This window comes from Strongylocentrotus purpuratus, unplaced genomic scaffold, assembly GCF_000002235.5.
Source record: "Strongylocentrotus purpuratus isolate Spur 01 unplaced genomic scaffold, Spur_5.0 spur5_scaffold_6, whole genome shotgun sequence".
Taxonomy (NCBI): Eukaryota; Metazoa; Echinodermata; class Echinoidea; order Camarodonta; family Strongylocentrotidae; genus Strongylocentrotus; species Strongylocentrotus purpuratus.
Genome location: NW_022145612.1, coordinates 42,596,219 through 42,612,693, shown reverse-complemented (window position 1 = coordinate 42,612,693; position 16,475 = coordinate 42,596,219). Strand labels below are relative to the sequence as shown.

Here is a 16,475-nt window from a genome sequence, read left to right as displayed (position 1 = left end):
GAGGGGGGGGGGGGGGTCAACAGCCTGGGAGGCAAGGCCCTTTCGCCCCCCCCCCCCGATCTCCTTTTTCCCCCTTTTCTTTTCTTCTTCCTCTTCTTTCTTTCCCTTTCTCTCCTCTTTCCCTTCTTTTCCTTTCTTCTCTCTTTTTTTTTTTTTTTTTTTTTTTTTTTTTGCGGGGGGGGGGGGCCAAGGCCCGCTCGGCCCCCCCCCTGGATCCGCGCCTGCAATGCACAATCAAACTCAAGTGTGGGCTATAACTGACAGAGTCTATTTCTCAGTGGTACGCTTGCATTACACAACGATGCACATTTTACTCTTGACAGGGCTTCGAATCCTTGTGTGATTTTTCCTCGGGTTCGTCACATCTTCCACGGCCTTCACCGCCGCGACCACGGCTTTTGCAGCCGCTTCGGCGTCGCCACTCTGAGCAGCTCGGGCTGCTTCGGCCGAGGCTTTAGCAGCAGCATGACGTGCATTTCGATTAGTGGTCGAACCAGCACCAGAAGCATGGCCATTAGAACTGTCTTCGTGTTCATAGATGTACTTCGCCATCGATTCGGCCAGGAGGACCGCTACAAACGCCTTGGCAACCTGAGAAAACATAAACCGTGACGTACATTTTTATTATAAATGCATGAAAGTCTCTTTTCAACTGTTTTTAATATCGCATCATTCCCATGAAATGGTTTCCTTCCGGCATTATGATTACAAAATCAAAATTGAATAAGTCATTTTAAACAATGTCGCATTACTGTTCTTTACCTACTGATAAATGTGGTTTCACAAAATACCAACATAACAATAACAATACAGGTGAAGTTCTTTGTGTTAACACCTCGACCTAGCAACATCGGGGGTGAGTAAAGATCCACAAATGCTGTATAGTCACAGGTCCTATCAAACAAGTGGCCACGTATCTTGAGCCATAGTTCTATCTAAGATTTTATACAGCCAAGGGGGTTCTAGGACACCTACCCCCCAGATAACTACCCCCTAGGAAAACTACCCCCGGACAACTACCCCCTACGACAACATCCTCTAGGACTACTAACCCCCGGGACAACTATCCTAGTGGGAAGTTGTCCGCGGGTACTAGTCCTAAGGGGTAGTTATCCGGTAGTAGTTGTCCGGGGGTAATTATCATAGGCGGTAGTTTACTGGGGGTGGTTATCCGGGTGTGTCCAGGGGGTAGGTGTCCGAATACAAGCCAAGGGATACCGAGCTTAGTTTCACCTACCCTCCTCGCTTCCTTGATCTCATTCTCCTCACTGATCTTGGTTGTCTTTTCTTCGACCAGGTCCCACTTGATCTCAACTGCTTTCTTCTTAGCCACCTTCTTATCCTTGGCCATCGGTGATGATGAATCCCTGGCCGCACCATCACCAGCATCCTGACAGGAAGTATCATAAAACCATGAACATGAAAATGCAATATCTTACAACATTATCCACATGAAATTGAAAAGCATCGATTAATAATGATCACTAAACTTTCATGCAACAGGATGAAAAACAGATTGACTTCAAATAGACCACCAGTCTTGTGAAGATGTCTGCTTTAGACACTGTTAGATGGATCATTGGGCAATCATTTGCTCTCTACGCCAGAGGTCAATTTTTTTAATAACTTTCTATATCAGAGGCATATTTTTTTTCTTCAAATGCATATTCGTATTTATAGTTTATTGTTTATAGGTAACGTTACATTAGATTAACTTCTTTAAATTCTATTGAAAGGTATGTCTTAATCATTGTAAGAGTATGCTTACTTTATGTGGCGTTGAGTCAGAACTTCCTGCGACTTCGTCGGAGAGTCGACTCGGATCGGGTAGCGTAGAGGGCGTCTCTGAGATGGGACTTGGACAAGTGTCATTGCCATCAGTAGCAGAAAGAGCTAGGGCCTCTAGCCATTCATGGACAGACTGAGATGGTTCCCCTGGAAAATCAAATAAGACTTCATTTAGGCTTGGCGTTTGACTTAAATAAACGTATTGATTTTCTTCGTTTAATTATGTCACCAGATCTTTGTTTCGTTGGCTCATTCGTTATCGAATGACAACATGTTTTATCATTGTCTGACATAGCATGGTTGTACAGTTTCGTACTTGCTTATTCCTGTATTTCAATATTTTTACACCGGCGAGAAATAAAAATGTTGTTACCCAGTGTTGGGAACATGAGTCCTAGATCGATCTCGTAGCTGGCTCCGTTCTGTGAGAGGTTGATAGAAGTGTTTCCAGAGAACAAGGTATGTAGGCACAGCTGTAGAGGAACCTCGGGAGCCACTTCGATCTCAGAACTACTACACGTATAGAACATGCTGAACGGCGTTATTGTGATCTGTGGAATTGATTAGAATACAAAAGGAAAATACAATACGAAAATGATCGAACGATTGGATGAGTAGGTAATTTAAGAATACCCCTGCTGGAAAGAACACACTCATTCACACTCATTCACAGTGTGCTCCACAATGTTAAATTGGGGGCGTTTTCACATTGTGGTCGATTCGTTTCACACTGTGGTTCACAGTGTGGATAACCGGAAAAGAAAAGAACACACTCATTCACACTCATTCACAGTGTGAATCACACTGTGTTTCACACTGTGTTCACAGTGTGAATGAGTGTGTTCTTTCCAGCAGGGACATAAACCTTTTCGATGATGTACATAATGAAGACAAAAACGTGGTATGAATTCTATATCGTAATTTTAGTCAAGAAGGGGTATTGGAAATTTTCCAAGACAATTTCTCACCATTTTGTAAAATCCTGGCCACTCCTGAAGGAACTGTTCAGTGATGAGGAGAACCCTAGCGATAGCTCCCCAGATGATCTCAGTAGCTCTCTGATCTCCTTCTTCATCAAGATCAGATGTGACACGCCCGACGACATCCAGACATGGACAGAACTCTGTCATCTCAGGCTCGTTAATGTTCACTAGGGCCTTGAAGAACAATCAAGAAGAAGATGTCCGGATCGACAAATAAAATGTTTATATTGATCAAGAAAACACAGAAGATGGGTCAAATTGTGTCTGCCAAGTGAGTATATTAATATTAAATAATAGCAATAATGATTGTTGCTTGTATAGCACATAATAATTAATGTACAACGAAAGTAATAATAAAATGCACTTAAAGTTAATCTTGGCTTCTAGTAATTACGAAATTGTTTGGAATCCTCAGTAGAACAGCAGGATTATAATGGTAAAGTTAAGCAGGGCTGTCCATATTTTTAAAAAGTCATATTGCATGTTTGTTGGCTATAATATATTGATATTGTATCAGACTAGAAACAACCAAGACACGCTAAAATTAAAGGAATTATTAGTCTTCCAAAGTCAGTCAAGATATGAAAAACTATGGAAGGGAAGGAGAAAGTAAAGAGAAATGAAGCTGGTTTTGAGGAACAAATTTGTGAATCGACAAGATTGTATTCAGAAAATATGAAGAAATTAATTGAAGTTTGGAATTTAAAAAAAATTGCCACAATCTATATCACTTTTATTTGGCATATAATTACATATTTCTGTCATTGTTTTTCAAAATGTATGGTATTTAAAATGTTTAATTCGGTTAATAATGTTTTTTGGTTTATTTATTCATTATTCGAGTATAGCCAAAGTGTGTCATTTATGATTTACAAAAGCGTCTCCATCCCATTCATCCATTACTTAATTTCATTATTATGTTTACAAATTCTGATGATTGTAATTTTCGGCCATAATGTGCAAAAGAATGATATTAAGATTACAGTATAAGGGAGTTTACAGATAGCACATGGTACAAATGACCCCAAATATCCACAGATCTTTTACACATGGAGAAGTTCCACTTTGAGCATCTTAGAATAATAAGTGCCCAAGTCCTAGATGTGCTTCATGAATACCTTTTGTTTGCCCTCTTGAAAAGAATACTTCCACCTGCGTATCTTAGAATGTACCGTTGGTGCATAAATGAATAATGTTACATAACTTTCATGAGCGCATATCCAGTATTCATCTCTGGTGGGTTTTACATTTTTGGTACAAATGACCTTTATCTGCCCATGCGCAGATTGTATCTGTAAACTCCCTTATTCTTTTGGGACGGCAAAACCATAAATCGACTTAAAAGGAGACCGTCCTGTCGGAATAAAACCGAAATAAATTATTCATGATTAATTCATCGTTTATTCTCAGGTGGTTTGTCACGTGCAGATTTCACACATTTATTAACATTTGAACTAGTGCTCTTCTAAATTTCTTTTGAACAGAAACCTTTCAATTTTCGAGTGGTTCTCTCTGTCAGTAGGAGACCATTAAAGTGATTAAACGATATTGATTACTGATATTTTTCTTAATCCAGTCATATATTTATCATCTTTTAATTGTATTAAAATATCGAATGAAACTGAATCACCTTTGATAGATGCTATGGTCTTTAGCGATATTTGTTTACACCTAAAACTTAAACAGCAGCTAAAGTATAATCAAAGAAAGATAGTAATCGACTTTAAACCACTACAAATGTGTCATTCCGTGATTATCACCGGGATGATGATTTACTTGATTTTCGTAATTAACGTGAAAGAAAGAAATTAACAAGGATTATGTTCATCCCAGCATTCCTGCCGTGTTGAAACAAAGTGAAGCTGAACAGAATACTATTACGGTGTATCTTTGATGAAAAATTATACATAATGTGTCTTTTACTTTCATTTATAAACAATTACAAATGTCAACAGTGAAAGATGTTTCAACTGTTCTATTGTCTAAATTAGTCATGAAAGTGCGCATAAAATTGATTAACTATGTGATCGGAAATTTCACAAAATATTAAATGTACGAGCAACATAAAACAAACAAAAGCTATAACCGTGAAAATAGTACGCCCTAGCTTGAAACCCTCCTCCTGAGGTCCCTCGATAGCTCCTCCCTATATTAATAATTTATTCTAAATAATAGATAGTAGTTTCACTTTCAACTACATCCGCTGATGTAAAATCTCAAAGATTATTCGTCATTCAAGTAAGTTTCACGCGATAGATCTGTTTCGACACTGCATGAGAACCACTGACACTTTTCTGATCTGTCTTCGTTTCTTCGTATAGATAGCGAAAAGTAAGTGATTCGTTTCTTTCCTCACTTTATATACTGCTCTCTTTACTTCGTCCTGGTCAAAGACATCAATCAGCAATCAAATGCATTTACAATTGTTTGGCGCTCTATGAATATTTGAAACCGTTACTGCTAACTTAACAAATTAAGTTAGGTAAATTTTGATTTAAATATTTATTGTTGTCATTATCGAATTACCTTTTGGTTTGTCTGAGACTTTTTGAGTAAATCAGTTGGTCCCTGAAACCCTTTTCCTTTTGCTTGTACTTCCTAACCCAACCGGAGAATCCTGAATCCACTGTTGTTATTTTCTTCAGGCTCAAAAAGGTAAATTTCAATTTAGTAATAATTTGAATATTTTTTACATTGAAGTGGCTTACTTCGTTCTATCGGTTCTTTGAGTCGGGTCGGGTCGGGTCGGGTCGGGTAGTCGGGTTACACTATCTTACGTGAAAACATGCCCCTATATTCACAAAAAGTCAATCGGCTATTTTTCATAGACGGTACTTAAAGTAAAGCTTATATTTTACATGCATATTTGTGGAAACACGCCCATACAATCAGAAAATGACCAAGTGTCGATCGCTGGCCTGAACTCTTGTGATTATTTAAGTCCAAGTTTAAGTTCATTTTTATTCAAAATCACACAGAACATGATTATCTATCTGTTATAAAAATTATAGGGTCGATACGCGAGTTTTCGTAGATTTGCTTAATTTTTGTTTAAGTGTCAGTTAAGCTGCACCCAAGACTTTGGCTATAAGAGGGATGTATTTAACACACGTGACACCCAATCCTTCTGAAATTAGGGCTTGATTATCTACGGAAATTCGTATAACCTGAAGACGGGAAGCCCCAATGGAACGAAGTAACCCAATTGAAGGCGATAATGAATTTATTATTGTATTTCTGAATCTGAATCAAGTTAACTTGTTAATAATCAATTGTTTCGAAAAATCGATAATCTAAGGAACTTAATTGACGTCCTTGAATGTGGCGGGGGGGGGGGGGGTAACCAAACCGGGGAAAATATTTGATAATACATTCCAAATGACATTTGTTATATTGCTTTTCAGAGCATCTTCGCTTTCCGTGATAAACTGGGTGCTTTCCTTCAAAAAACGATTTCCCTTTTTAAACAAAGCACTTACATGACGAATTCCTTCTATTTCTATTCATTCTATTTTGTCGCTGCTAAACCCATGTGTTTTACTACTATATTTATTTATCATTGTGCATTATAGTGCATGGAAGGCAATAACAAGTTCCAGGTTTAAATGAAAAATGTGGACTAATAGGAAGTTAATGTATATATAGCCGTCCAATTTCCCCAAGTAGCGATATTAAAGTAGCACACTAGACATTTTTTTGTGTTCAGTTTTATTGTTTCACAACTCGCCTTGTATTTCTATCTTCAAGCGCAATCATGTCACTTGAATTTGAAAATATCAAATTTGGGATTAAAAATTATAGGGTTCGTTTCACTTTCCCTGACATTTTCAGCTCTCTTGACCAACATGGCTAACACAAGATTGATCCAGCTTTTGGTTGTTTTATATCTGACCGTCTTGACAGCTACAAAAGAATCATTCCAACACGTTGGAACACCAAGTAACCGTCAAAATCACCCACGTTTAACGGCTACTAATTGTCGGTCTGGTCAGTTTCAGAGACAAATCTCCTGCAGCAAAATGGGACTCACAAATGTTCCACAAGACTTGTTTCCACGTGTAGAAGAACTTGATCTTTCCTACAATTATATCGAGACTCTTTCAAATGCGTCATTTAGTCCATACAAACGTCTTACGGACTTGTCACTATATAAAAATCATATAAGAAAAATCTCTATTGGAAGCTTTCATTCTTTGTCAGAACTAGTGCATTTGGACCTGGGTAGTAATTTTCTGATAACAACCATCACATCTGATATGTTCAGAAATTGTACAAAATTATCATTTTTAAGTTTTGTAGGGGATTCATTAGCAGCCATTCCTGGCACCATGTTAAGGTGGCTCCCTAATCTACAAATGCTTGATCTATATATCACTGCTATTCGTCATATTAACATAACTTCTTGTAGTTCAGAAGTTCCTAAACTGACAATAGATCTACGGGTGAGTAAACTTAAAGCAATAACACCCGATACATTCAGAATTGACTGCAAATTACGTAGTCTTGACCTCAGCTTTCATGACCTCACGATGATTGACCAGCACTCTATATCATCCATACGCTCCTCATCTCTCTACTTCGGTCGAATCAATATGTCACCAGATTTGTGGAGACCGTTCTTCCAAGGTATAGCACATTCTGAAATCATGGAGCTTTACTTAAGAGCCACTTATTTAGGAAGGGTCGATCCGCACTACTTTTCGCTATTACAAAGCAAACCGCTGAAGGTTCTGGACCTTTCAGATAACAACCTGTCCAACATCACCAAAATGGGATTCTTAAATTTACCGTTAGTTGCTACTCTTGTTCTAGTTAATTGTTCTATTGAAGATATAAAGCCGAAATATTTTTCCCGAATGAATGGCTTACGGGTTCTGAAACTGAGTTCAAATAAAATTAGCCACATTAATGCAGTTGGCAGTACATGGAATTTAAACGTGCACGAAATGGACTTTCAAAATAATAAATTGGGTATTATTTACGAAAGCTCATTAAAAGGATTAACAAATTTGACAACTTTGGACTTGAGGGGAAATGTACATTTATCAACTATTACCATAACAGCTTTTACAGATTTAATTAGCCTTCGGAACTTGGATTTATCGGGATGTTCTTTGGGACAAGTATTGGTGTATTTTCCTCAACTGGAAACTTTCATCTATAGCAATTGTACGCATCTTCACTTCCCGGAGGATATCCAACACATTCTTTTTCAAACCAAGTCCCTTAAACATGTATTTATGGGAAATGCTAGCATCAGCTCATTATGGACTCCGTACTCACAAAATAACATCTCTCTGTTTGAAGGAATGCGAAATCTTACAAACATTGATTTAAATGGAAATCCAATCGTGCGATTACAGTCAGGTTTATTCTTAGATCTCTTGTTTCTCGAAGAACTAAATTTGGGCGAATGTCAACTCGTAGAGATTGAAGCAAAAGCATTCGAAGGTCTCCAAAGTCTAAAGACCTTGTACTTACAAAATAATGCCTTACAAATTCTTCCATTCGACGTATTCCAGAGTGTGGGGCAATTATGGACCATTCATCTCGATGGCAACAAATTTCATTATCTCGATAGCAATCTTTTTGTGAGTTTTACAAAACTTCAATATCTGACTCTTGCTGATAACAGACTGACTACGTTCAACCGTAGTACATTTGAACCGATACTCAACACGCTAAAATTTATTAACATTTCGGCCAACGAATTAGGTTGTACTTGTGAATTAAAATGGCTCCCTATATGGCTTAGAGGGTCCATCACGCTCCTGAATGAAAAGGACACGAGGTGCTCACCTGTCTCAATAGAGGCACTGCGAGAAAAGCCACTAATGTTATTCGATCCAGCAGAATTATGTGGTACAAATATGGCTCTGTACTGCTCAATTCCGTTTGTAATCGCTTGGTTTGTCGTGGTATGGATTGTTGCCTATCGTTATCGCTGGTTCTTGAAATACAAGCTATTCCTCCTGAAATTGGCTGTCATAGGTTATCGGGAGATCCGAGACGCTCGAGAATTTGACGATTATGAGTTTCATTTGAACGTGATGTTTGCAGAGGAGGACGAAGAGTGGGTCAGAGATCGCTTCCGTCCAGTCTTAGAAGAACTGCTTCCGGAATACGAGAGGAATCTCTACGGTGATGATGACCTTCCGTTAGGTATGCATTACTATGATGCAGTTCATTACGTCGTTGAGAAGAGCTACAAGACCATCGTGTTGGTCAGTAGGGCTGCTATCCAGGATAACTGGTTCATCATCAAGTTTCGAACCGCTGCGGATCAGGTCAATGACACACAAATAGAGAACATGGTGGTGATCTTCCTGGAGGACATTCCAGACGATGAGCTTCCATTCTTGGTGAGGCTATACCTGAGTGATCGTAAGCCGTACCTCAGCTGGGAGGCGGAGGAGGGGTTTCAAGAGTACTTCTGGCAAAAACTGACCAAGATGTTGAAGATAAATCTGCGATGCAACAATGTCATCCCTCCCGAGTAACAGCTTTAAAATACAGTTTTCAATACGCATTTCCTTCGAATATAGCGGATGATTTCCTTTTCCAAAATGAAAATGAGTTAATGTCCGTGGCTTCGGTCTACATACTGCAAAACCGTACCGTCACTTTCAACTCCACACGGATGGGTCTTGAGCGACGGTATATGGCACCGTGATGACAGCCAGAAGAATCTAGTGGTTTAAAATTCAGTTAGAGTGTGTAGTGTGTTCAGGCGCGGATCCATGGGGCCGAGCGGGCCCCCTGCCCCCCCCCCCCCCCCCCTGCCCCCCCCCCAAAAAAAGACAGCCCCTTCCCCTGGAGAAAAAGTTTTTTTTAAAAGTCGTGACCATGAATTTACCTTTTTTTTGCTCAAAGGAGGGGGGGGGTGTTGAGTAAAAATAAAAGGCGCTCACTATGCCACCCTCCCCCCTCGCAGCACACTATTTATTTCAAATTTGGGCCTCCCCCTAAGAAATCCTGGATCCGCGCCTGAGTGTGTTTGGAGTGATGAACCCCATATATTTTTTTAATACCTTTGTCCAAAAATCGTGATTCTGCTTATCCCAGTATTTGCAGAGCTATACTATAAAAACGATGCATTAATCTGACCGTTTGGCCGTTGCATTGAATCAATCAATACATAATGTTGAATGTCAAATTCTTCCAGCATGTCAGAACTTAGAGACATGAAATCGCAGAATCGCATGATGACACCTATCTTATTAGGTCTGTAAGGTTTTTTTCTTCAGTATTTGTCAAAAATTTGAGTTTTTTATGCATCGGTTAGAGAACTGCAATTATCACTCTTTTGTTGTGTATTTATGTTCTTTTAATTGATCGTGTTTTGGTGAAAGAAGATTGTTTTTAGGGCATCTGCGGTGACGCATTTTGTAGATTTTTTTAATCAATTTATAAGTTGTTATTGCGGTACAATATGCTGTATGAACACCATTGTATTATAATGATGAATATGTAATCATGTAACAATCATATAGCGAATCGTGTAGTAATGGTGCAATCACTCTGTAATAATACACATGTAATAATGATCTTCAATACCAGTTAAATCCATTAAGTCAGTCATGTACATAACTTTCCTCCCTTGTTTGCATTTAATCATTGTATACTGAGTATCAGGACAACGCGAAAGTAAAGATAAAAGTGAAAGTGTAAATAGTTGTCTGTGAATGTTGCACTATAAAATTGAGTCGAAATTTAGAGGTTAGCAAAAACATTCCCAATCTCTTTCACTCTATATGGGTTATTGATTAACTATTAATATTCTAAGAATATGATATAGTCGTCATACCCACACAGGGAATATTTATAATTTGTCTACATCGTATTGTAATTTCAAGGAAACTCCGATTCAGCCATGCACAAAGAAGACGAAATATACTTGATGCATGGCTGATCGTCAACGAAACGGAGTTAAGTCTTTTGTCAACTCTGTTTGTTGCTATGGCAGGCAGCCAGTGAAAACGAACTCGCTTAATAAAATTATGTAAATACAAGCATTACTTTAAACAAACAGATGTTGTTATTCCTGGCTCATTTTGCCTGATTGAGGTGTCATATGAAAGGGCAGAAATTGAACTTTCTAGAAATGTAATTTTCTCTTTGAAATTCAGATACCGCCCGCCAAATGACTTTTTGGTTTCCTCTCTTCAAATTGTTTTAACTCACTCATGCGTGAAATATACATCGTATGAGTTGCATCAAATAAAAGAGGAGGATATAAGCTTTACAAATATGTGGCATGTATTAATTATTATTGTGATTAAGTCATTATAAAACATAGATAATGCTCGGTTTCGTTTTTTCTGGAACGCACTGTAAATATATAATGGTAATGTTTAATTAATAATATAAAAGTGATTTGCACATGATTTAAATACACGACAGTTATGAATGCCATCATATTTTTCAATCATTTCGTTTAAATTCATGCTAACAATATTATATCTGTTCTATTATCATACGGAGGACTGATCTCGGTGAACATGTTATATTATATTTTGAAAATGGTTCATGATGACTAAAAGAAATTACATCTCTGTGAATCTGCTACCAAGTAATTTTTTTCAGTTATTCAACAACTATACTGTTGACATAGGGAAATGAGATATATCATCAATGTTTGTCTATAATCAAGAGAAGTACGTTATACTAAATTTGTAAACATGTTGGCTCATGTAAAAAAAAAAATTCACTAAATCTATTCATCGATATATGATGTCTAAAGCTACAGTCCCATATACGTCCCGGACCGTCCCGGACCATCCCGGACCCCATCCGGGGTGATCCGGGATTCGGTCCGTGTTGACACCGTGTTGGCACCGGGGTGGTCCTGGATGGTCCTGGATGGTCCTGGATGGTCCTGGATGGTCCTGGGCGGTCCGGGAGTCGACCCCGGATGTTTTTGACGGTCAAAAACTGCCGGGGTGGTCCGGGACGGTCCGGGACAATAGTTTGATCCGGGGTGATCCGTGTAGCCACCGTGCTGGGTCCGGGGTCATCCGTAGTGGCGCCGGGGCGGTCCGTGTTGATCCGTGGCAGTCCGGGAGTGAGTTATTGACCGCCCAGGACCATCCAGGACCATCCAGGACCATCCAGGACCACCCCGGTGCCAACACGGTGTCAACACGGACCGAATCCCGGATCACCCCGGATGGGGTCCGGGATGGTCCGGGACGGTCCGGGACGTATATGGGACTGTAGCTTTTAAAGCATCACACTTTTTTGAACAAAACATCCCGGACCATCCCGGATCACCCCAGACCATGGTCCGGGATGGTCCGGAGTGGTCCGTGCTCGTCCGTGCTGGTCCGGCTTTATATGGGACTGGGGCTAGTCCCATATAAAGCCGGACCAGCACGGACGAGCACGGACCACTCCGGACCATCCCGGACCATGGTCTGGGGTGATCCGGGATGGTCCGGGATGTTTTGTTCAAAAAAGTGAGATGCTTTAAAAGCTACAGTCCCATATACGTCCCGGACCGTCCCGGACCATCCCGGACCCCATCCGGGGTGATCCGGGATTCGGTCCGTGTTGACACCGTGTTGGCACCGGGGTGGTCCTGGATGGTCCTGGATGGTCCTGGATGGTCCTGGATGGTCCTGGGCGGTCAATAACTCACTCCCGGACTGCCACGGATCAACACGGACCGCCCCGGCGCCACTACGGATGACCCCGGACCCAGCACGGTGGCTACACGGATCACCCCGGATCAAACTATTGTCCCGGACCGTCCCGGACCACCCCGGCAGTTTTTGACCGTCAAAAACATCCGGGGTCGACTCCCGGACCGCCCAGGACCATCCAGGACCATCCAGGACCATCCAGGACCATCCAGGACCACCCCGGTGCCAACACGGTGTCAACACGGACCGAATCCCGGATCACCCCGGATGGGGTCCGGGATGGTCCGGGACGGTCCGGGACGTATATGGGACTGTAGCTTTACGTAGCCTTTGAATGCACAGAGGATTGCTAAAATTGAAAACCCTGTTTATCTGTATTGTGGTACGCTCTACATATAGGCGAACTTCATTCCTTGTAGTTTGTGCACTCGCTTTATCATTGATTGTATATCGCATAATCCAGCAAAACTACTTGATGTAATCATGATGATAATAAAAATAATAACCCTTCAATAAATCACAATGATTTGCATGATCCCTCTATGTTATCCGTATTATATAATTACGTATAAGAGAAAATAAACTATAATATTTCGAATAACTGTAAGATGAAACAAATCGAACGTCGTTGCTGTTAGATAGACTGGCAAATATCATAAAGGAAACTATTGCTCGAATGCTGCCCTATTTTCCCCTGTAGCACAGAACGTGTGTTGTATGAGTTTGCAAGCATAATGACCAGGATAACACAACATAATGTATGTAGTTTTTACTCTGTTACTTGTCATTTGATAAAAGCACAATTCCTGAAAATCTGCATGCAAATTGTATGCGATTATCATTCACTACCGTCACTTCGTGAAAATAGGGACGAATTGTTTTAATGTTTTCTAGAGTTAATGGTAAGGGTAATGATGATGATGATGTTGATGAAGATGATGATGATAATGATGATGATGATGATGATGATAATAATGATAATAATGATGATGATGACGATAATAATAATAATAACAATAATAATAACGATTATGTAGTTGTAAAAATAATGGTGATGCTGATGATGATGATGATGTTGATGATGATGATGATAATAATGATAATAATGATGATGATGATGATGATGATAATAATAACAATAATAATAACGATTATGTAGTTGTAAAAATAATGGTGATGATGATGATGATGGTGATGATGATGATGATGATGGTGATGATGATGATGATGATGATGATGTTGATGATGATGGTGATGATGATGATAATAGTGATAATAATGATGATGATGACGATGATAATGATGATAATGATAATAATGGTAATTTTTTTTTTAAATGATAATAACCTGTCCAATCTTAAGCAGCAGTCCCGACCGCCATTGATGCTGGTATGAGGTTTGCCTGACTCTTGATCGGCAGTAAGCAAGAAGCTGTGCCACTAGACCAGGAGGGGTGCCAAGTTGAAAGCGATACCGCCATCCCAGCTGAACATCACCACGGAAAGGCTTCGGCGTCCAATTCAGTGTCTGACAAAGAGACGATATATTCTTAGGTTTCATTTTCGATTTACAGTACATGTTAATTGCAATAAGGCATATTATATTCGTACTTGTGCATTTTAGTGATAATACTTTAAGAGAACGAACACATAACAGGCAAATGTTATAAAGGCAATTATGCACACGAGAAATCATGCATTTTCAAATTTTTCTTTCAGGTATAAAAACATTACAGAATATAAGGAAACACGAGCTTCTAACATACTAAAGGTACTAAATCTGGCAAAAAGTATTCTGAATCACAAATATTTATTTCGGGTGCTTATACTTTTAAGGTTATACTTTTAACTACCGATAATGATTATTGTCTCACAAAAAAAACGTTAATGAGGTTTATCAAAGACGCAAAAGGTTATGTCTCACCTATTAAAGGTAAAGACCAGTTTTGGAAATGCCCCCCCCCCCAAAAAAAAAAAAACAACAACAACAACAAACAAACAAATGAAATGGAAGCTCTTATTACCAATCATGTGAACGAATATGTTTTGACTAATACGTGATGATACAAATTTTGCCTAGAAACCGCCTACTAATCGATGTATTTGGTAAATTATTATATCTATTTGGACCTGACACTAAAACTTATATGCTAGATGATCAACCTTTTCTGATCGATTCCACAACGTTTCTTTCACAATGCAACCGCATGACCATAACTGGTCTTTTACTTTAAACAGCTTGTTAGCTATAAGAATGCCTACCGGTCCGTTCTGCGGCATGAATCCCAGCAAGGGGAGATGATAGATGAGTTTAGTAGACAAGGATCTGTAGCTAGGGAGCTCCAGACACGAGAACTGATCATCAGAAGATTCCTTGGTGTCTTTGAGAAGTACACCGAGCTTGGTCAGGAGGTCTATCAGATGTAGAACCTGAGATTCATCCAGCTGAAGAGACTATGGGAAGGCAAGGGATGTTGCATTTTCTTGTCAATGCGCTTTGATTTGGCATTCATAAACTTAGAGAGAAGTAACATTCACTTAATTCATGAATCACACATACCATGCAAGTATATATATATATGAGGTTCAAAAAAATGAGTATGAATGTGTCGTCTAATTGGAGCCGGAAGGGCACTAACAAATTATCTTAACAAAGATGTTAATACCCCTCTGGCTCTGATAACATTCACATAAGGGTAGACGCGACTGAGCAAAGAATTACCATCAAACAAGTTCAGTTCTTTTCCCAAGCTAAAAAGACAACTTACATAATATTAAGTATCTACAATTAAATTCTTATTCGAATATAATTTTAACAAATCTAGGCTGCTGATAGCCCGGTGTCAGTTGTCTTTGGGATACCGGTAGTTGCCCGGGGATGTTTCAGTGTAAATTTTGGGTTAGGGATAATTGCACATAGGGTGTTTGTCAGGAGGACAGTGGTGGTTGTATAAATGGTATTCATCCTCATACTAATGCCATCAGAGAGGTGGGTCAAGTTACCTGACAAAGAAGTGGAAGAATGCATTCTATAACTCGTCCTTGCGTGGCAACCTCTTCCAGCGCCTTGACCAGAACCGATGGTGCTGGTTTCTTGGTGGTAGCGGCCTTGGGCCAGAATCTCTTACTCTCAAAGCGGAAATCTTTGGTACTGGTATCCAGATGGACTGCGTGTAACGCGAGGGCCATCGATGTAGGGTCAACACAGATGATGTCGGAGCTGTACGCTGATCCTCGGGCGGTCGGGAAGGCGAAGGGGAAGATCGCACCCTTTTATAGAAGATCATGGAGAATGAAAGGATTGATTTCCAACATGCATTACCTGTTAACATCATATGCAATCGCATCTAATCATTGTCAATTAATTTGTAAATTTTGTAACAAAAATACTTTCCTCAAGGGGTTAAAAAGTTTGAAATGTTGATATTATATTGCTTAACAAAGCAAACAATATCCAAATTTTGTTAGCAAAATATGAATACCCTGTTCAGTTTCTGATCAATTACCCTTTTTGATGATTGCAATGGTTGTAAATTAGATTGGAGCAGCTCTAAATACCTGAGACACAGTGTATAATGTATTCTTCGTAAGTTTAGCTAATCAGTTTGACATCTTGACTTAAAATTCAATTGAATGTCCTCTAAGCGGATGACTAAGCCATAGAAATTCAATAAATGCATATCCCTGACTTCCGAAATATCTAACGCAGAATTCGTTAGCAAAATGGCTTACCGCGTCCTGCAGGAACTGAACATCGTCTTTCATGCCTTCCGTTGATGAAGGGACGCCATTTTGTTTGAAGATGGCGTCGAGATCATGCTTTGGCACCAGGAGGACATTTTTCTTCCTGAGGGTAAGGATCTCCTCGAAGACCTTGGTGGTCTCTGGTCTGACTTCGTAGCGAAGATGTGGAAAGCTCTTCTTGTCTAGGATCGTACTGAGGATCGCCTTCGTAGCCTCCTCCAGGCCCTGTAGCACATGTATCATTGATATACAAAAATTAATATCATGGCAAAGGTTCCTACATTCACGATTATTATTAAACATGCCCTTTACCCAGC

General features: G+C 39.6%; 1 protein-coding gene across 1 annotated transcript in view; it reads right to left on the bottom strand.

Moving 5' to 3' along the window:
• Nucleotides 1-241: 241 nt before the first annotated feature.
• Nucleotides 242-16,475, bottom strand: part of LOC752605 — a 43,614-nt gene continuing 27,380 nt past the window's right edge. The window contains exons 7-15 of the mRNA XM_031000012.1: nt 16,147-16,383; nt 15,418-15,684; nt 14,677-14,868; nt 13,763-13,942; nt 2,757-2,945; nt 2,162-2,339; nt 1,769-1,935; nt 1,238-1,390; nt 242-591 (exon numbers count right to left, since the gene is read on the bottom strand). Coding sequence (XP_030855872.1) covers nt 292-591; nt 1,238-1,390; nt 1,769-1,935; nt 2,162-2,339; nt 2,757-2,945; nt 13,763-13,942; nt 14,677-14,868; nt 15,418-15,684; nt 16,147-16,383 — 1,863 coding nt within the window. The 3' untranslated portion in view covers nt 242-291. The remainder of the gene's footprint in view (nt 592-1,237; nt 1,391-1,768; nt 1,936-2,161; nt 2,340-2,756; nt 2,946-13,762; nt 13,943-14,676; nt 14,869-15,417; nt 15,685-16,146; nt 16,384-16,475) is intronic.